Source organism: Thamnophis sirtalis, unplaced genomic scaffold (genome assembly GCF_051295495.1).
Source record: "Thamnophis sirtalis isolate CommonGarterSnake01/CBP01778 unplaced genomic scaffold, rThaSir2_p1.2 scaffold_3, whole genome shotgun sequence".
NCBI classification, from domain to species: Eukaryota; Metazoa; Chordata; class Lepidosauria; order Squamata; family Natricidae; genus Thamnophis; species Thamnophis sirtalis.
This window is the reverse complement of record NW_028261383.1, coordinates 24,408,119-24,429,465: the sequence shown is the minus strand read 5'-3', so window position 1 is coordinate 24,429,465 and position 21,347 is coordinate 24,408,119. Positions and strand designations below refer to the sequence as shown.

Genomic DNA, 21,347 nt, shown 5'->3' with positions numbered 1-21,347 from the left:
TTTCCAATTCTCCTTTTCCTCCTCAGTAACTTCCAGATATTTCCCTCTTTTGCTGAATGGAAAAATAATCTCCTTTGACCGTTCATGTAATATATGCTTGAATTCACATGCTCCGTTTCCCAGCTAGAAATCTCTTCTTGATTTTCTCTCGTTTCTCTCTCACCTATTGAGGAAGTTGAAGAATTGTGTGGCGCTCTGAAGGAAATGGAAAATATTTTGATTTCCGGACTGATTTGTTTTCCTTTTCAATGTTGCTTGTTATCCTCAGTGTCCAGAGTGCTCCTATTGTCAACTTCTGTGTCTATAAGATTCAAATAAAAGTTTATCTTTAATTGTGCATAAAATGGTTGCAGAAGAGGAGGAAAAAAGCAAAGAGCTTATGTTGCAATGAAATAGCACACATGTCACAATCCTACAATAATTTTACATTAATCATGATTCATTTGACACATGGAAAACTACCCAGATCCAAGTTCAAATATCCATTCAATGAAGAAATTGGTTGTTGACTGGGTCAATCAATGAATTCTTAGCAGTGCAAAGGGTTGTTTTCAAACACAGGTGTTATAAAATTTTAAAACACTAAAATAGAAATGCAAACATGCAACCACAATTTTGCTTTCAATCAAAACTTTATTTTTTCATGCTTAGCTGAAACATGAAAAATGCCAGAGATTTGCATTAGTACTTCAGTAAGACTGCATTTACTTGATTCACGTTGCAACACGGGGCAGAGATAGAGACTACATCTACAAAAGCCAAAGTGTAGGAGTTTCCTAGTCTCTGACATTGAGGTGTGTGTTAAGACAATGCCAAAGAGTAAAGACCTCAGCTATGATCTTAGAGAAGCAATTGTTGCTGTACATCAATTTGGGAAGGTTTAAAAGGCCATTTCCAGATACCATATTTTTGGGAGTATAAGATGCACCCTTTTCCCTCAAAAAAAGGGTGAAAATCTGGGTGCATCTTATACAGTAAATGCAACATTTTTGGCCTCCTGAAACCCCGCCCGCTTCACCAAAAAGGCTGTGCATAGCCTTTAGGAGGCTTCCAAAGTGCTCCTGGGAGCAGGCAAGGGCAGATATGAGCTAAAATGGGCTGTTTTTCGCTCATTTTTGCTCCCCCAGCCCCCAGGAGGATTCTATAAGCCCCTTAAAGTCTGTGCATGCCCCCTTTTTTGGATACAAAAATGGCCCAGTTTTTGCGAGAAATGGGCCATTTCTGGGTGATCTGCAGAGTGCAAAACATTTTTTAAATATTTGCCTCTTCAAAGTCTTGATGCATCTCAAAAAAATACGGTAATTTAAAATCCATCATTCTACACTGAGGAAGATTATTCAGAAGAGGAAACATTCAAGACAGTTGCCAATCTTCCCAGGACTGGACATTCAAGATAATTGTCATAAAGGGAGTTTTGTTCTCACCATCGTCTGATCATGTTATTGGACGATGTTTGGACCTGGTCAAGGCCAACCGTCCTGCCTCAGATTCCTCCACTTGGAGTGAAGTACAGAGGAGATCCCAAAGAACTGGTTTTTTTTTTTACAAGTTTGGAATTACATGCAGGAGTTTGGGGAGGTTTTTCATCGGAAGTTGCCAAAGTGAGAAGTGTTACTATGGCTTTGGAAAGAAAAGCAGCTGCCTGGATGGTAGCCTTGCATAATGATGATTCCCCCCTGCTGAGGGATTACAAGGAGTTTATGACTGCCTTGAGGAAACGTTTTGATGACCCCCCCTAAATCAAAAGGCGAAAAGCAGGATGAAACCCTTAACCCAGGAGGGGAGGCCTGAGGCTGAGTACACACAGGAGTTTTGTGAGCTGTTGGTGCACATGTGGGGGAGGTCTGAGGAGGCACCAAAAGAAGGAAAGGAGGGGCATTGGGAACCCAACTGCTACGCTAGACATCTCCCAAAACTGACCCTGGCTGGTAGGGAGGAACCTGGCTGGCAACTAGGGAGACGCTGTGAAACTGCCCTGGAAAGCGTGGAAGGTGTTGATGTCCTTTCTCCAGGCCAGGAGAAGGAACCCTCCTCTTCCGTGGGAGAAAGTGAAACCGATTCAGATGATGACCACTCAGGACTTAAAGTGCCCTCTACTGGATCCATAAAGAACTCTCTGGCAAATTGAAAGACAAAAAACCTCAGAAGTCTGAAATTTTGACTGAAACATTTCCCACATTCAGGACATTCAAAGGATTTCTCTCCAGTGGGTATAAGCATATGATTTAGAAGGCTAGTCATACTACTGACATATTTCCCACAGTCTGGACACTCATATGGTTTCTCTCCTGTGTGAGTTCTCTGGTGTGTCACCAGGCTGGAATTCTGACTGAAACTTTTTCTGTAATTAGGATATTCAAATGGTTTCTCTCTGGTGTGACACCAGGCTGGAATTGGTACTGAAACTTTTCTGACAATCAGAACATTTAAAAGGTTTTTCTCCTGTGTGAGTTGTCTGGTGTGTCACCAGGTTTGAATTCTGACTGTAACATTTCCCACAATCAGGACATTCAAAGAGTTTCTCTCCAGTGTGTAAAAGCATATGATTTAGAAGGCTAGTCACACTACTGAGATATTTCCCACAGTCTGGACAATCATATGGTTTTTCTCCTGTGTGAGTTCTCTGGTGTGCCACCAGGCTGGAGTTCTGACTGAAACTTTTTCCGCAATTAGGACATTCAAAGGGTTTTTCTCCTGTGTGAATCCACTGGTGTGTCACCAGGCTGGAATTCTGAGTGAAGCTTTTCCCACAATCAGGACATTCAAACGGTTTCTCTCTTGTGTGAGCACTCTGATGTGTAATCAGTTGGGAATTCTGACTGAAACATTTCCCACAGTCAGGACACTCAAATGGTTTCTCCCCTGTGTGTATAAGCATATGATTTAGAAGGCTAGTCATACTACTGAGATCTTTCCCACATTCTGGACACTCATATGGTTTCTCTCCTGTGTGAGTTTTCTGGTGTGTCACCAGGTTGGAATTCTGACTGAAACTTTTTCCGCAATCAGAACATTTAAAGGGTTTTTCTCCGGTGTGAGTTCTCTGGTGTTTCACCAGGGTGGAGTTCTGACTGAAACTTTTCCCACAATCAGAACATTCGAAGGGTTTTTCTCCTGTTCTCTCATGTGCCACAAGGAAAGAGTTCCGACTGAAACTTTTTCCGCAATGAGGACATTCAAAGGGTTTTTCTCCTGTGTGAGTTCTCTGGTGTCTCACGAGTTTGGAATTTTGACTGAAAAATTTCCCACAATCAGGACATTGAAATAGTTTCTCTCCCGTGTGAATCCTCCGGTGTTGAACCAGGGTCGAATTGGTACTGAAACTTTTCCCACAATCAGGACATTCAAAGGGTTTCATCTTGGTATGAGTCCATGTTGCCATGCTCGCTAAAAAATTTACTGCATTGGGAGCACTTGAAGGGCTTTTTTTCTTATGTGGATCCTTCCCTGAATCACAACAGAGTTGTTCTGACCAAAGGTTTTGCCACATTCTCCAGTTTTCTCCAGTTTGGATTCCTCTCAGGCATAATCAGCTATGAGTTGCAAGTTGTATCTTTCGCACAACAGGCACGTCAATGGAGCTTTTCCACAACTCATATTCCTGGGGAGATCAAAATTATGGAAGATCCCTTGTTTAGTGCTGCTTTGATTTAGTGGTGATATTCTTCCTTCCAGAGTGAGGGTTGCCCCACTTTCTGCCCAGTAACTTCTAGATATTTCCCTTTTTTGCTCAAAAGAACAATAATCCCCCTTGACTTTTCATGTAACATATACTTGAGTTTTGCATACTCTACTTTCTCCAGATAGAAATCTCTTCTTTATTTTCTCTTTTTTCTCTCTTACCCGGAAGGTGAAGAATTGTGTGTTTTTCTGGAGGAAGTGGAAAACATTTGATTTCTGGACTGATTTGTTTTCCTTTTCAATGTTGCTTGTTTTCCTCAATTGTTCAGCGTGCTCATATTGCCATCCTCTTTGTCTATAGGATTCAAATTAAAGTGTATAATTATGCATAAAATGGTTGCAGAAGATGAGAAAAAAAGAAAAAAGCTTATGTTACAATGAAAAAGCAAACATGCCACAAAGCTACAATAATTTTACATTAATCATTATTCATTTGACACATGGAAGACTACCCAGATCCATTCAATGATGAAATTCGCTTGTTGACTGGGTCAATCAATGAATTCTTAGCAGCGCAAAGGGTTGTTTTCAAAGACAGTCCAGTGAAAAAGAAACTACACCCTCTTTGATTTCTATGGTTTTACTTATCAAGACATAATAAATATCATTACAACAGAAAAGAAGAGAATAACAGAATTGGAAGGGACCTTGGAGGTTTTCTAATCCAAGCCCTGCTAAAGCAGGAGACCATATACATGTGATTGTCATTTCTGGTTTGCTTGTAGGGCCGGTTTTTGGCCTCCCGAGGCTTCAGGGAAGCCTCCTGAAGGTTCCAGTGGTTGAAAATCGGAGCTATGGACAAACTGGAAGTTCCCATTTCCTGAACTTCCAGGTTCCCCGTAGGACCATTTTTCACCCTCCGGAGCATTCAGGGACCTTCAGGAGGCTTCCCTGAAGTGACTTCCAGTTTGTCCGTAGATCCCTTTTAGCCCCCTGGAGGCTTCATCGGACCCATGGGGAACCCGGAAGTCATCATTCCCAAACTTCCGGGTTCCCCATAGTTCCCTTTTCACCCTCCGGAGGCTTCAGGGAAGCTCCTGAAGCCTGCGGAGGGCCTCCGGGGGGGGGAGGCTGTTTTCACCCTCCCCAGGCTCCTAGAAAGCCTCTGGACCCTGGGGAGGGAGAAAAAACTGTGCCAAAAGCGATGGGTGGTTTGCTGGTTGCCTGCACATGCGTGGGGATGTTCCGCGCATTGAATTATGGGTGTGGGCACGCCCGCACATGATCCCCACTGCTCTACCCCCGCTTTTGGCATGGGAGCTAAAAAAGGTTAGCCATCACTGCCCTATACCGTTTCAGACAAGTCACTTTCTTGTGTCTTTTGAAAAGCCTCCAATGATGGAGCGCCACAGTGACAGCCAAGTGCTGCTAATAAAGTGCCCTTGATCAATTGATGTGATTGCTGCTGCAAACTCTGACCTATCAATTGATCATCAGCATCATCAGCATCATATAGCACATTTTTGCCTTCTGAAGCCCCGCCCCTTCACCAAAATGGTCATGCATACCCTTGTGGAAGCTTTCAGAGAGCTCTTGGGGGCTGGGGAGGGCAGAAATAAGCAAAAAATGGCCCATTTTTGCTCCCCCTCCAGCAGCACTCTATAAGGCTATGTATGCAGTTTTTTTGACAAAACATGGGCCCGTTTTTGTGAAAAACGAGCCATTTTTTTGCTCGTTTTTGCCACCACGGAGCACTCTGCAAGCCCCCCCCAAAGCTGTCCTTACCTTTTGTTTGAACATGGGCTCATGTTCGTGAAAAATGGACTGTTTTGGGAAGGTTTGCATTGTGCAAAAACTTTTTTTTTCTTTTCCAAAAGCTCTTTAACCGATTGATGAAAATTACATTGATCAAGTGCTGCAGATTGTCAGCTATTTCCTTCTCCAGCACATGGATAAATACACTTGGCTACTACCTACCTACACACACTCTCTCCCTACCTACCTATTGTATTTCTCTCTCTCTATCCCTCTATCTACCTACCTCTCTCCCTATCTATCTACTGTATTTCTCTCTCTTTATCCCTCTACCTACCTACCTACCTACCTACCTACCTACCTACCTACCTACCTACCTACCTACCTACCCTTTCTCCCTATTTACTGTATTTCTCTCTCTTTCTATTTCTCTCTATCCGTCTACCTACCTACCTACACTCTCCCTACCTACCTACTGTATTTCTCTCTCTCTATCCCTCTATCTATGTACCTCTCTCTCCCTACCTATCTACTGTATTTCTCTTTCTATTACTCTCTCTCTATCCCTCTACTTACCTACACACGCAATCTCTCTCCCTACCTACTGTATTTCGCTCTCTCACGTCATCTACCTACCTACCTACCTACCAACTCTCTCTCTCCCTCTCTCTAACTCAATCTACCTACCTACTTTTTTTTAATTAGCCCCTTCAAAACCTTGGTGTGTCTTATACTCTGAAAAATGTGATCGTTGCCAATCTTCCCAGGAGTGGACATCCAAGAAAATCCATCCCAAGGCCAGATGATGCAATGGCAAGAGCAATTTTTTTTAAAAAAAGGTTATATAACAGACTCTACAGGCTTCAGTTAGCATGTTAAATATCAAGATTCATGACAGTGCAAATAGAAAAAAACTGAACAACTCTGATTCGTTTGGAAGGGTTGCTCTTCTCTCTAAAAAGGTCATAGGAACATGTCTGAGATTTGCAAAGTTGCACCTGGACAAACCACAGGACTTCTGGAACACTGTCCTTTGCACAGACCAGACCAAAGTGGAGATGTTCGGCCGTAGTGCACAGTGACATGTTTGACAAAAATCAAGCACAGCATATCAGTACAAGCAACAAACGGCTGTTCAATCTCCCCTGAAAACCCTCCAGCGATGGCAGCACCCACAACCTCTGGAGGGAAGACATTCCCAAAGAATCAACCTTAATTTAAAAGAGACTTTTTCAATATTCCCACCAGAAGGAAAATCGCAGCCACCAGTTTCACAGCGTGCAGCCCCAGTGGGCTTAAATTCGGGGAGGGAAGGAACCTGCAGCATCAGCAGCTGAGATGCTTCAGCCCAGTTGCTTCTCTGCTTCCAGGCTGAAATTTGGAGGCTTGTTTTGTGTATTTTGTTATTTGATTTTAATTACCATATTTTTCGGAGTACAAGACGCACTGGTGTATAAGACGCACCAAGATTTTAAAGAGGCATTTTTTTAAAAAAAAGAATTGCACTCTGCAGACCTCCCAAAAATGGCCGTTTTTTTGCGAAAACAGGCCCATTTTTTGTAAAAAAAAAAAAAAAAGTGGGGAGCATGCATAGCCTTTAGGAGGGTTGTAGAGTGCTCCTGGGGGCTGGGGGGGGGACAAAAAGAGGCAAAAAATGGCCCGTTTTTGCTCATTTTTCCTCTCTCCAGCCCCCAGCAGCACTCTGGAAGCCTCCTAAAGACTATGCATGGACATTTTTGCAAAAGGGGTGGGGTTTCCAGAGGCTGTATTCAGTGTATGATGTACCCATATTTTTATCCTCTTTTTTGAGGGGAAAAAGGTGCTTCTTATACTTTGAAAAATACGGTAGTTGGTCTCCCAAAGGCCGGCAATGATTTGGGGTTTTTAATCTTGTTTAGCAAATGTAATTAATCCTAGATGCTGACTTCCTTGGGGTTTTATTCCTGTCTTGAATGGATTACCAAATATGCATTTCTAAAAGTTGGTCCTTTGTTTCTCCTGGGGGCAGAGAGCTGAGGCTTTGAGAATCTTTCTTTATAAACATGTTTCCCCCCTAGGGAAAATATAATATTCTGCCTTTTTAATATTTCCTAACATATTTCATTCTTCTAAAGGGGGTTGCTAACTTTCTTCAATTGGAAACAATATGGAACTGATGATGCCACTGCTGTCTTCTGTGATTTTTTAACCTCTGTGGGAAGGGAACTTCACCAAGACAGTGTTCCATTAGGAAGACCAGTACAGCCCATAACCAAAGTGGAAGTCACTAGAATAACAAAGCCAGGATACATTAACAAACCTCCTGAGAATAATTACCGGGATATCCGGACAATTAGAAATAGCTGCAGAGTACAAAATAATACAAAATACCTAGGAAGTGCAGGAAGAAGACAAAGATTTCAGCTAGAGTTTTATCAGATCATAATCCAGTTTGGATGGAGTTGGGAGGGGTGACACAAGCAAGAAGGTCTTGGAGATTGAATGAAAATTTATTCAGATATGAAAAATACATTAATGAATGTAAAAAATTGTTAACAGAATACTTTGTTTTTAATATGAATAAGGGCACACCTATGGAAATTGTATGGGATGCAAGTAAAGCGTATATGAGAGGAGCTTTGATAAATATAAATAGATTACATAGACATAAACAAGGGGTAAAACGAACAGAACTGGAAGATGAAATTAGGAAGAAAGAGCAAGAGCTAACTTTAAAACCAGGAGATATAAAGATTAAAGAAGCAATTACCATATTAAAGGACCAATTTAATATGTTGATCTCAGACCAGGTAGCCACTAGTCTGTTATATGCAAAACATAATACTTTTTGTAATGCAAATAAATCTGGCAGATGGTTAGCTTATCAGATTAGGAAAAAACAAAATTCTTGAAACATAGCTAAATTGCTCTATAGAGGGAAGGAAGTGTTCCACAGATTCAAAAGGTCTTCCGAGAATTTTTTACAGAGCTGTATAAGGGTGACAAAATTAACGGCCTAGATATAGAGAGATACTTGGACAAAGAAAAAATACCCATAGTTAAAGAAGAGCAGAGGCAAAGACTGAATCAACCAATAACTTCGGGGGAAATTTTGCACGTAATTAAGCAGTTAAAGACAGGAAAGGCACCTGGTACAGATGGCTTGACAGCGGCTTACTATAAAAATCTACAATTAGAAATGGTAGAACCTCTTAGGGAATTATTTAATAAGATTCAAACAGAAGGTACCCCCATCTTGGAAGACAGCTTTTATATCCCTGATACCTAAAGAAGACCAAGGTATTACTCAACAAAAAAACTATAGACCTATCACATTACTTAATGAAGTTGAAAGTCACAAATTTAGCCAAGATGGCTAAAATATCTGCATATCTTAAGGACCACTCAAACGAGAGATATAAACGAGACTGGAAAAAATGAAATTATTATATACAAAATAAATACGGGACTAAGAAATTCCAGATAGCTTATGCGTAAGATCAGGAATGATTTAAATTGTTTAAAGTTAGTTTAGCAAGGAGGAGCTAAGTTCAATGTAAAGATGTTATCAATTTCTTATTCTTTTTCCCAATATATTTTAGACTGTTTTTGTTAAAAATCTATACCGTGTATGGGTTCTGGGAAGTCGGGAGGGGGAGGGTGGGGGGGAGGGTGGGGGGAGGGATATATATCAGGTTTGCCGATACGTGTTAGATTTTAATGTAATTTGACTCCACATGTATACTGTTTTCTCTTATATTTTCATTACTATTATTATGATTATTTTTTCTTTAAACTAGGATATATTAAGCATATTGACATGCAGTGGAAATACACCAATGAGAGGAGGAGTGGGAAACAGAAGGGAGAAGAAAGATGGGAAGAGAAGGATAGGAGAGAGGGTAAGGGGGGAAGATGAGGAGGATAAGGAGGAGTGGATTGTAGAGAGAGGAGCAGTAGAAAGGAAGGGGAAATAGAGTAGGAAAGGATGATGGAGGGAAGATAGAAAGTTGGAGGGTGGTAGAAGAAAGAGGTGTATGGAGAGCAGAAGAGCTATAATGGGTTTTTATTTTTCTGGGCATTGTTGACAAGAGGAACTGATGTAATTATTATTTAATACTATATGATACGGGTTATGTATAGTATACATGTGAGTGTATGTTATGAAAATGGAAATAAAAAAGTATTTTTTTTTAAAAAAGAACAAAGCTCCAGACATCGATGCCAACCATGGGAACCAAGGACGTTTTGGCAGGTTTACAAGAGCCTAAAAAGACTTTCTCACAACAATACTGGAAGTCTCCATTGGACAATGTGTCCTGGCCTAATAGCAGAGAGGGAAAACTTGAACTTTATGTGCACTTGCGCGAGAAATAGATCTGCTTTTGCCCTCATCTTTGCCGATATAATGTATTCATTAAAGCTTTGCTGCTTTCAACCTGTGCATAGAGAAAATCTCCCTGTTCCAAGAGCAATGTGAAAGTGAAATGTTGGACTGGATTAATGTGAGGAATGGACTTCAGGACAGGATCAATTTCCAAGGAAGATTTTATTCTGGTAAACTGAGCAGAGGTAATTTCCAAAGAGGAATGGGTGATGACAATTTCTCAATGTAGAAAAAGGCGGAAGGTGCATTATATTTTTTTAAATTTTTTTTGACTCCTTTCCTGCTTCTCTGTATCAATTGTTTTTGCTTGTTTTGCATATTTTATTAATTAAAATTTTGACTTAAAAAAGGAATGTGTATCAAACAAAAAGTGGGGCAACTTTGATACATTTTTGTATGCACATCTGTATTACCAATCTTTCTTCCAACCTTTTGAAATGCCTTTTGGAAACATTTCTCTCAGCATATATAGACAGTCATCTCTTCTTCCCAAGCCCCCCTTTTCAAGACCTGCTGGTTCTGTGATTTTCCCTCTTTGACCTAATGAAAACTTCTGTGTATGCAAAGTTACAGACGCACAAGACATTTAGGATGGGTGCCCTTGGAAGCATCTCTGGCCAGCACCAATGAAGTTGGCTTCCTTTAATCTCTCACCCACTGAAACTCTTTGATCCTAAATCCTTGGCAGCAACCACTCCAAAAAGATTTTTACAATTTCTACAAAAATAAATATAGGTAATCCTTGGGTTACAAGTGTTCTCTTAGCAAATGTTCAAAGTTACACGATAAGCCCCCCCTTCCCCCCAGCATTTACAAACAAATCCCGAAATTATGAATACTGGAGCACCACGGCTGTTGTTCATCCTTACGAACGACCGCAGAGGCTCTGTTATATTCACCCCTATTCTCCCAACCCCAGCTGAGCATTTTGCCTGTGGAGAGTGACTTACCTTGCAAAGATCTCTCTGTTGTGCTTTATTTGCCTGCATTCAGAGGACAGAGGCCTAACGTACCGCGAGATCACACAAGGTCAGTAGTCTTGAGTAATCTCACACTTTAGGGATCTATTCTCTGTGAATTGAGGCATGGACGTTTGCAAATGGTGAGAAGACTTCATTCTTTCAGGCCTTCCCTCCATTTGCCGTTTTCTTGCCAAGGCCTGCTGGGAGATTGCATTCCCAAAGGGCCTCAGCAGCCCTTTGCAAACTGCCTTTGTTGCCACCAACTGAGCTTGGGAGGAGTGGGGTGTGTCCCTACGAAGTACCTGTTCCTACAGGCAAAGGCTTTTTGCAAAGGGCTGCCAAAGCCTACAGGAACGCAATCCTCAAGTGATTTGCCAATGAGAAAGCAACCCTAAGAAGTCGCGCACAGCCTCTCAGGGCTGCTTTATTGGCGCCAGATGCCTTGTCCAGCTGATCTGGAGCAAGAAAGCAATGAACATGTGGGCGAAAGCAGGGAGTGATGTTGTTCAATGTAAGAGATTCACTCCCATAACTTCTCAAGTTTCGGATGGAATGGGTAGGATCTACTACATTCGTAACCCAAGAACTAGCCATATCCAGCAAGTTCTGCTGCTAATGACCAGGTAGGTATTATCACACTAATATGTTGCCATTTTTTCCTTCCTCCTTCCAGTTTAATGCCATTACATATTTGCCTATAAAAAATTAGGCAAATTCTTTGTACTCAAATTAAATAGTCAATTTCTCAGTTGGATTTACAGAGGGACTTTAGAAATGAAATTCAAATCTTTTCTACACTCATCACTTGGGGCCTCATGTGAATTTTCTTGTGTGCAATAAGGGTGGAATTTCTCCTGAAGCACCATCCACATTCGGCACACTCAAATGGTTTCTCCCCTGTGTGTATAAGCATATGATTTAGAAGGGTAGTCCTAATACTGAAATCTTTCCCACAGTCTGGACACTCAAATGGTTTCTCTCCTGTGTGAGTTCTCTGGTGTGTCACCAGGCTGGAACTCTGACTGAAACTTTTTCCGCAATCAGAACATTCAAAGGGTTTTTCTCCTGTGTGAGTTCTCTGGTGTTTCACCAGGTTGGAATTGTGACTAAAACTTTTACCACAATCAGGACACTCAAAGGGTTTCTCCCCTGTGTGAGTCCTTTGGTGTATCACCAGCCTGGAATTGTGACTAAAACCTTTACCACAATCAGGACACTCAAAGGGTTTCTCCCCTGTGTGAGTTCTCTGGTGTGCCAACAGGTGGGAATTGTGACTAAAACCTTTACCACGATCAGGACATTCAAAGGGTTTCTCTCCTGTGTGAGTCCTTTGGTGTGCCAACAGGTTGGAATTCTGACTAAATCTTTTACCACAATCAGGACATTGAAAGGGTTTCTCTCCTGTGTGAGTCCTTTGGTGTGCCAACAGGTGGGAATTCTGACTAAATCTTTTACCACAATAAGGACATTGAAAGGGTTTCTCTCCTTTGTGAGTCCTCTGGTGTTTCACCAGGCTGGAATTGTGACTAAAACCTTTACCACAATCAGAACATTCAAAGGGTTTCTCTCCTGTGTGAGTCCTCTGGTGTGTCACCAGGCTGAAATTTTGACTAAATCTTTTACCACAATCAGGACATTGAAAGGGTTTCTCTCCTGTGTGAGTTCTTTGGTGTGCCAACAGGTTGGAATTCTGACTAAATCTTTTACCACAATAAGGACATTGAAAGGGTTTCTCTCCTTTGTGAGTCCTCTGGTGTTTCACCAGGCTGGAATTGTGACTAAAACCTTTACCACAATCAGAACATTCAAAGGGTTTCTCTCCTGTGTGAGTCCTCTGGTGTGTCACCAGGCTGAAATTTTGACTAAAACTTTTTCCACAATCAGGACATTGAAAGGGTTTCTCTGTTGTGTGAGTCCCTTGGTGTTTCACCAGGTTGGAAAGCTGACTAAAACTTTTCCCACAATCAGGACATTGAAAGGGTTTCTCTCCTGTATGAGTGCTCTGGTGTAAAACGAGATGAGAATTTCGACTGAAACTTTTCCCACAATCAGGACACTCAAAGGGTTTCTCGCCTGTGTGACTCCTCCTGTGTATCACCAGGTTACAATTGTTACTGAAGCTTTTCCCACAATCAGGACATTCAAAGGGTTTCTCTCCTGTGTGACTCCTCCTGTGTATCACCAGGTTAGAATTGTTACTGAAGCTTTTCCCACAATCAGGACATTTAAAGGGCTTTTCTCCTGTATGAGTCCTCTGGTGTATCACCAAGCTGGAATTGTGACTAAAACTTTTACCACAATCACGACACTCAAAGGGTTTCTCTCCTGTGTGAGTCCTTTGGTGTGTCACCAGGTTGGAACTAGTACTGAAACTTTTCCCACAATCAGGACATTGAAAGGGTTTCTCTCCTGTGTGAGTCCTTTGGTGTATCACCAGGTTGGAATTAGTACTGAAACTTTTCCCACAATCAGGACATTGAAAGGGTTTCTCTCCTGTGTGAGTCATCTGGTGTGTCAACAGGTTGGAATTCCAACTGAAACTTTTCCCACAATCAGGACACTCAAAGTGTTTCTCTCCTGCGTGAGTTCTCTGGTGTGTAACCAGGCTGGATTTATCACAGAAACATTTCCCACATTCAGGACATTCAAACAATTTCTCCTTGGTGTGAGTCCACGTTGCCATACTTGCTAAAGCATTTATCGCATTGGGAGCACTTTTAGGGCTTCTGTCCTGTGTGGGTCCTTCCATGAAACAAAACGGAGTTGTTGTGACCAAAGGTTTTGCTACATTCAGAGTATTCGTATGGCTTTTCTCCAGTCTGGATCCTCTCATGCATACTCAACTATGATTTGCAAGTTGTATCTTTCACACAACTGGCACGTCTAAGGAGCTTTTCCACAACTCATATTCCCGAAGAGATTAAAAATATGGATGGTCCCTTGTTTGGTGGTGTTTTGTTTCAAGCCGTTTTCTTCCTCCCAGAGCAATGCTTGTCACACTGTCTGCTCTACGTGGTTTTCCAATTGTCCTTTTCCTCCCCAGTAACTTCCAGATATTTCCCTCTTTTGCTGAATGGAAAAATAATCTCCCTTGACCATTCATGTAATATATGCTTGAATTCACACTCTCCGTTTCCCAGCTAGAAATCTCTTCTAGATTTTCTCTCGTTTCTCTCTCACCTGCGGAGGAAGTTGGAGAATTGTGTGGCTCTCTGAAGGAAATGGAAAACACTTTGATATCTAGACTGATTTGTTTTCCTTTTCAATGTTGCTTGTTATCCTCAGTGTCCAGAATGCTCCTATTGCTATCTTCTTTGTCTATAAGATTCAAATAAAAGTATATCGTTAATTGTGCATAAAATGGTTGCAAATGGTACAAGAGAAACAGAGAGAGACAGAGAGAGACAGAGATTGTGTGTGTGTGTGTGTGTGTGTCTTTATGGGAGAAAGACCGATCTTCCGCCAGGGCACCCAGGTTGCTGGGAGGGAGGCAGTGGGAGTGGAGTACGAATCAAGGCGGAGAGAAGGTATGGAGCTTCCCCACCCAATCCCTGTACCAGCTTAACTGGGTGCCCCGCCAGCAAGGCACTGAAGCGCTGCAACTTCTGCCGCAGCAAGACAGAGAGAGAGAGAGGAAGGGTGCTCTCCAAACTCTGTTTGTGTTTGTGTCTGTTTGTGAGAGAGTGCGGATCCCTGCTTCAGTCGGGGCATTCAAGTTGCTGGCAGCGGCAGCGGGGAGGGGGGGGGCAGGAGCCACCTGAGTAGCTGTTTTTCTCCTTGTTCTCCTCCCCACTCAAGCAGTGACAGGCTTTATGGGACAACAGGGCATCTCATTTCTCCCCCTGCACGGCGAACACTAGCTTCAGTCAGGGTATTCAAGCTACTGCTGGCGGTAGCCATGATTGCCCCCTTCCCAGCCCAGCCAGCACTGCATGACCTGCTCACTCCCTGCCCAGCCAGAACAAAGCATCACCGTTCTTCTCCTTCTCATCGTCCTCCCCGCCCACGTAGCAGCAGGGTCTGTGGGACACGGTCTCATTCCTACTAACTAATTTTTACTACGTCCTGATACATGACTCATGATACATGACTCAGATTATACGTTTGCAGACAAATACACTCAGAGAGAAATAAAAATACACACATCTACAATAGGGAGATAATCCATGCCTTTCAAGCCTGAAAAAATAATTAAAATTGTTACAGTCAAACCTTCTGCACAAATGTTAATCGGGAACCTGATGAATTTGATGATTGCTCATGTTTTCAGATGGCAAGGCTGAAGTTCAGGCCTCAACAGGCTTCTGGGGCCATGGAAACTTTCATTGGAAAGTTTTTGTTCAGATAAATAAAAGCATTGGCTTCTCAACAGACACACTTGGACTCTGTCTTTTATTTTACTGAGCCACACCTGTCAATCTACATGACACTAACTTTATAGATTTGGGGGCTTTAATGGATGAAATGATGCCGAAAGGCTCTGCAAGATTTGAAGCAACAGCTGAAGCCATGAGCTCAAAGTAAGGGGAGTAAATACTTTCCACAACCCCTTTGGTGACATCCCAATTGAAGTAGTCTTCACTTACTGACTGCAGCTGGGCCTGGAATCTGTGTCACTAAGCGATCCAATCACGAAGCATGATGCCACAGGACAGAGCCAAGTTACATCTGCACCTTTAATGTATTTTAATATGTATGTATCTTTTATGTCTCTAAGCCCCTCCATAGTTATGTCATGGTAAGGTTGGTGGCCAATAAATTTTATAAATGAATACAACTGAATAATAAAAACATTCCAAACGTTCATTTTTTAAGACACCTGCTGTGTTAAGCACAGTTGAAGCTGGTGAATACAGGGAGGGGGGCACCAATAGGAAACACGGTGCTTGTTAGTTAGAAATGGAAGTAAAACAAAACAACCCAAAAAAGACCAGAGGAACACTAGTCCGACCTTGTTGCCCAGAAAACATCAGGTCCATAACAGAATAATTGAGTTTGGAGGGACCTTGAAGGTCTTCTAGTCCATCCTCTGTTCAGGCAGGAGATCCTATTCGATTCTGAACAATTGGCTGTGTTAAATATTCATGAGCCCTGTAAAATAGGCTCAGATAGTTAATGTTGCTTCAGCACCTTCTCTGATTGGCCAGGACGCAGCAGGAGGCTGTTGCCGGCCGAAAGTTACCTTTAATTGGACCAGGGACTTGACAGCAGTTGCTGCCCAAGTCCCGGGTTCCTATTGGCTGTCTAGTTAATATAAATACCTTGGCGCGCACCGCGGCCATTTGAATCGCTGTCATAAGTTGCCTGTTAATAAAGAAGTTGTTGTTGCTCACCCTGGTGTCGCGTCCCTCCTTCCAGAATTCAATTGGCTGTCCAATCTCCTCTTAAAACCCTCCAGTGAAGGGAGCACCCACAACCTCTGGAGGGAAGCCATTCCCAAAGAATCCTCCTTAATTTAAAAGAGATTTTTAAAATCTTCCCACCAGGAGGAAAATTGCAGCCACCAGTTTCACAGCATGCAGCCCCAGTGGGCTTAAATTCGGGGAGGGAAGGAACCTGCAGCAGCAGCAGCAGCTGAGATGTTTTAGCCCAGTTGCTTCTCTGCTTCCAGGCCGTGGAGGGAACTGAACAACCCGACTTGCTCCAGGACTCTCCTCCCACCGGCCCTCCACTCACCTTCCAGCTGCGGCTTCGATCCTGGGAAGAGCACAAAAGCCGCTCTGCACACCTCCTTCCTCCCATAAGCGATCCAAGAGGAAGTTCCCCTGAGCTTCTTCTCTACTCTCATTCTTTCTAGCAATGATGTACTCGATGGTTGCAAACTCTTTTTTTTTTTTAAAGCTGAAGCACGGCTGACACTACTGAATTGATGCCTTTCTAGGCACAGGTGTTGCTTGACCGCCCTCAAGCGACAGGAGGTGGGAAAACATGCCTGTCCAACCTCCACCAAGGCGTTTTGGAAGATGTTGTAGTGATTATATGGCAGCCGGGCTTTTTCGATTCCTAGCGACCGACCTTTGCAACTGAGCCCCGTGAAGTAGTGACACGTGACGCTACTTAGCTTCGTTTTTAGTGCCTTTGGGTCAGTCTGTAATGTCTGTCCTTGCAGTTTCCCTGGCAAGGGTTTTTGGAGTGGTTTCCTCACTTTCCTGCTTCCTAAACTTGAGAGGACTGGCTAAAGTTCAACAGATGATTTTGCTCTTCAGGTGGGACTGGAACTGAGTGTTTCTCTGTCTCTAACCTGGTGCCTTCACCACTACACCATTTTTTTCTACGTGTTTCACTTTTCTTCTTTATAACTGCTATTCTAATAGAAAATCCTTCATAAAAGTTATTGCATTACATTCTTGATTAAAATATCTTTTCATTGATATATAATTTTATGGTATTAACCATAAAATAAAAACCATAACCCCAAAATATGTTATTAGCCATCAAACCTCAAAAATACACTTTTCCCAAAAGATTTCCACAATTTTGGCCACTACTGTAGGTTGTGATCTACCTTATCAAATGCTTTACTGAAATCTAAGTATATGATATCCACAGCATTTTGCTGGTCCACTAATTAGTCATTTTGTCAAACAATTAAATAAGGTTTGTTTGGCATAATGTTTTAAATCAACCCTACTGGTTACTGGTTATGATTTTGTTTCCTTCCATGTGTTCACAGATGTGTTGTCTGGATATGTTTTCCAAGATGTTATCAGGTATTAATGTCAGGCTGATCTGTCTGTAATTTCCTGGATTTGTTTCCCCCCCACTTTTTTTTGAAGATGGTGTTAAATGGAAAAAGGTTTCCTCTGCGGGTTCAGATTTCTGGCTGGGAGAGCATCACTGGCTGAGTGAATGAATTTAGGATCGAAGCAAGCTGCATTTGAAAACAGGTTGTCTTTATTATTTCAGGAAAGCAAGACTGACAGTGATGTAGACCAGCGTTCCTAGTTGAGCTGACCCCGTCAAACAATAAGTGTATATTTTTTATACCATTTTCCTCCTTGAAGTCCTTTTGTTTTCTTTGTACTATTATTTGATCAGCCCCCAGTAGATGTCAGCATTACAAAGAGATAGATAGCTCTATTTGTTTGTGTCCCTTTCAGAGGTGGGTTCCTACCAGTTCGCGCCTATTCGGTAGAACCGGTTCGTCAAATCTACCGAACCGGTTAGAAGAGGTTCCACCAGTGGACCCGGAAAGCAGGCCACACCTACAGAAGAGGTTCCAAACTTTTTTGAAACCCACCACTGGTCCTTGGATATGATTATTCTATGCTATCATGCTCCTATTTATAAAACTCACTGCCTCTGTGAAAGGTAAGGATGACTACTGCGTTTGTGGTGCAATCAGAACATTGCGTGTGTTGAAGTTGTTTTAACGCAAACCAAAGATGCCTTTTAAAAAACAAGTTGACATCCTATTCTTATGCATGCCAGTGCTGTGTGTGAGGTGATTTAAGGTGGTTCTGACAAGTGTCGTCGGCATCTTCATATCCGGTCACATGGGCGGCAAGCCACTCCCATCCGGTCACATGGGCGGCAAGCCACTCCCACAAAGGAGGCCACACCCACAGAGTAGGTTCGAACAATTTTTGAAACCCACCACTGGTCCCTTTGCTAAGGGTTCTAATCCTATCTTGCGTTTTGTTATTCCTCTGCCCTAAAGTACTTCCCATGGGGCAGGGATGAGCTCTAGTGTCTTCTACTGTATTTCCTATTTTTACATCTTCGCCCTGAGCTAATCAGTCTTTGTTGTCACTCTGATCTTTTCCTCTCTTAACGTAACTTCTTCATGCACTTCCTAGGTATTTTGTATTATTTTGTACTCTGCAGCTATTTTTAATTGTCCGGATATCCTGGTAATTATTCTCAGGAGGTTTGTTAATGTATCCTGGCTTTGTTATTCTAGTGACTTCCAGTTTGGTTATGGGCTGTACTGGTCTTCCTAAAGCAACACTGTCTTGGTGAAGTTCCCTTCCCACAGAGGTTAAAAAAATCACAGAAGACAGCAGTGGCATTATCAGTTCCATATTGTTTCCAAGTGAAGAAAGTTAGCAACACCCCCCCCCCCTTTAGAAGAATGATATATGTTAGGAAATATTAAAAAGGTAGAATATTATATTTTCCCTAAAGGAGAAACATGTTTATAAAGATTCTCAAAGCCTCAGCTCTCTGCCCCAAGGAGAAACAAAGGGCCAACTTTTAGAAATGCATATTTGGTAATCCATTCAAGACAGGAATAGAACCCCAAGGAAGTCAGCATCTAGGATTAATTACATTTGCTAAACAAGATTAAAAACCCCAAATCATTGCTGGTCTTTGGGAGACCAACTACCATATTTTTCAAAGTATAAGAAGCACCTAATTCCCCTCAAAAAAGAGGGTGAAAATATGGGTGCGTCATACACTGAATACAGCCTCTGGAAACCCCACCCCTTTTGCAAAAATGGCCATGCATAGTCTTTAGGAGGCTTCCAGAGTGCTGCTGGGGGCTGGAGAGAGGAAAAATGAGCAAAAATGGGCCAATTTTTGCCTCTTTTTGTCCCCCCCCCAGCCCCCAGGAGCACTCTATAACCCTCCTAAAGGCTATGCATGCTCCCCACTTTTTTTTTTTTTTTTTTTTTTTTTTTTTTACAAAAAATGGACCTGTTTTCGCAAAAAAAAACCCGGCCATTTTTGGGAGGTCTGCAGAGTGCAATTTTTTTTTTTTAAAAAAAAAGCCTCTTCAAAATCTTGGTGCGTCTTATACACCAGGGCGTCTTGTACTCTGAAAAATATGGTAATTAAAATCAAATAACAAAATACACAAAACAAGCCTCCAAATTTCAAAATGCTGTAGAAGAAACTGTATGAAAGTCCATGTGCTCATCAAACCAAGTGTTCAGCTACCCAGAATCACACATGTTTGATGGTTCTGCTTCACTATTAAAACCATCTTTCCAATCAGCGTCTATGTTTCCAGTGTCTTTCTCCCCACTTGGAACTGAATCCAGATGGACATTTCTTACAACACAAGAAAAGAGCATGCCCATAAAATAACAAAACAACCCTAATATAAAGGAGAACCAGTTTTAAAGCATGCACCGCCAATGGAATAAAATTTGGGGAGTGAAGGAATATGTCCTGGAGAAACTTAGCCCCCACTCCTCTCCTAGAAGAAATATTTAAAAGTCAGAATATTATATTTCCCTACAGGGGGAAAGCATCCCCTACACTCTTTGATAGCCCTCAGATGATGTCAGCACTTACAAAGAGATAGATAGCTCTATTCATAAGCAAATACTGTCAACCCTGAAGCTGATCCGGTTGAAGCCATTTTGAGGCATCAGTGCTGCCGCATTAGCGCAAGGAAGTAGGAGGGGGGATTAGAGATAGCTGGGATGGTGGAGTCATAATAAAATATTTTCTCCTGAGAACCAAGAATGTTCTCATACCTGGCCAGATAAAGTAGGAGTGATGTCCCCAGACCAGCAGACGCTGCAGTGATTGGGGTATATGACTGTTTGGGATTGAGAGGAAAACTTTTAATTAGGTGAAAACAAGGGGTCCCTCAGAGTTGGTTTTAACCAGATTTGTGCCAATTTGATATTTCCAATAAAGATATTCTTTTAGGAATTTACCTGCCTCTGAGGTTTGCTTGCGATGGATCTATTACTCGGAACCCTGGCATTAAACCAATTCTTCACTAAAATGTCAGGAAACTTTTTGATCCATTTGGAGCTGCTTATTTGGGGTCCTGAGCCCCAACCGCTTAGCCGGCCTACCAGGCAGCAGGAAGACTCGGGAAAGATGGAGGAGATGGCGGGCACTGATGGAGTTTGTGCAGGGGTTGCTGAAAGCCTACAGTGCTTCCCTGCCTTCCACATTGCCTTACTGGCGGTCCTCCATCCCTGCTTGCCTTCTGAGGTCGGCGTCCAGCCCAACCTGGCCAGTCATTGGGCGGACGGCCCTTGGTGGAAATGCAGACCCTGTGCTGGAGCTGTGAGGGGTGGCGGCGATGCCGTGGGATGGCAAACAGACATACCGAGGCTGTTGCACATGCACCCGCAACATTTCTGCAAAGGCAGAGTCCCGCCCGTCTCTGCTGCAGGTCAATCCAAAGAGGGGAGGAGGGTGCTGCAGAAAAGGCTGCCTTCCACCCGGGCCCCGTGTGCTTCTCATGCCAGTTCAGCAGGGCTTCACGGGGATTGAGGGCAGGAGCGGTTTGGCACGGTTGTTCCGCGGGCAGCAAAGCAGACCAAATCAAAAAGGATGAAGGGGATCTTCGGTGGATCTGGTCAAGGGAACAACCCCTGGCTTATTGAGTCTAACCATAGTTGATGGACCTTTCCTTGAGGTGGAGGGTAGACCCAAATTGTGCCCCACTGTAAGCATCTCTCAGCCGTTGTATACACGGAAAACCCTTGCACAGTATAGAAAAAGTTCCCAAGAGTGCAAGAATTTGTTAATTGCACCAAAGGGAAGGGACTCGGAGTCAGCTTGGAAGGGAGCTGCAGCAGCATGCCTGTCCCTTTCAGGTAATTTGACCTCCGGGAGGGATGTGGCCAGGGGGGACCATAAAGGGAGCAGCAGCTTCACTGTGAATGAAGGGGGAAAAGTTAGGCTTCTCTCTGTCACAGCATTCAACGCTAAGTGCTGCAGCAGATAGA

General features: G+C 42.7%; 3 protein-coding genes across 3 annotated transcripts in view; all 3 read right to left on the bottom strand.

Moving 5' to 3' along the window:
- Positions 1–4,499, bottom strand: part of LOC148047644 (uncharacterized) — a 32,632-nt gene extending 28,133 nt beyond the window's left edge. The window contains exon 1 of the mRNA XM_087711752.1: positions 3,844–4,499. The gene's annotated coding sequence lies outside the window, so the exon portion shown is untranslated. The remainder of the gene's footprint in view (positions 1–3,843) is intronic.
- LOC148047643 (uncharacterized) overlaps positions 1–16,547 on the bottom strand; it is a 30,841-nt gene extending 14,294 nt beyond the window's left edge. The window contains 2 exon segments of the mRNA XM_087711742.1: positions 11,711–14,022; positions 16,381–16,547. Coding sequence (XP_087567868.1) covers positions 11,711–13,537 — 1,827 coding nt within the window. The 5' untranslated portion in view covers positions 13,538–14,022; positions 16,381–16,547.
- Positions 614–3,850, bottom strand: LOC148047645 (uncharacterized). The gene has a single exon (XM_087711716.1). The coding sequence runs from the start codon at positions 3,488–3,490 to the stop codon at positions 2,357–2,359; it is 1,134 nt and encodes a 377-aa protein (XP_087567842.1). The 5' UTR covers positions 3,491–3,850; the 3' UTR covers positions 614–2,356.
- Positions 16,548–21,347: the final 4,800 nt, after the last annotated feature.

Excerpts from the sequence above, each read along its gene's own strand:
- LOC148047645 (XM_087711716.1), bottom strand. The coding sequence starts at position 3,490 with ATGTGGCAAAACCTTTGGTCAGAACAACTCTGTTGTGATTCAGGGAAG.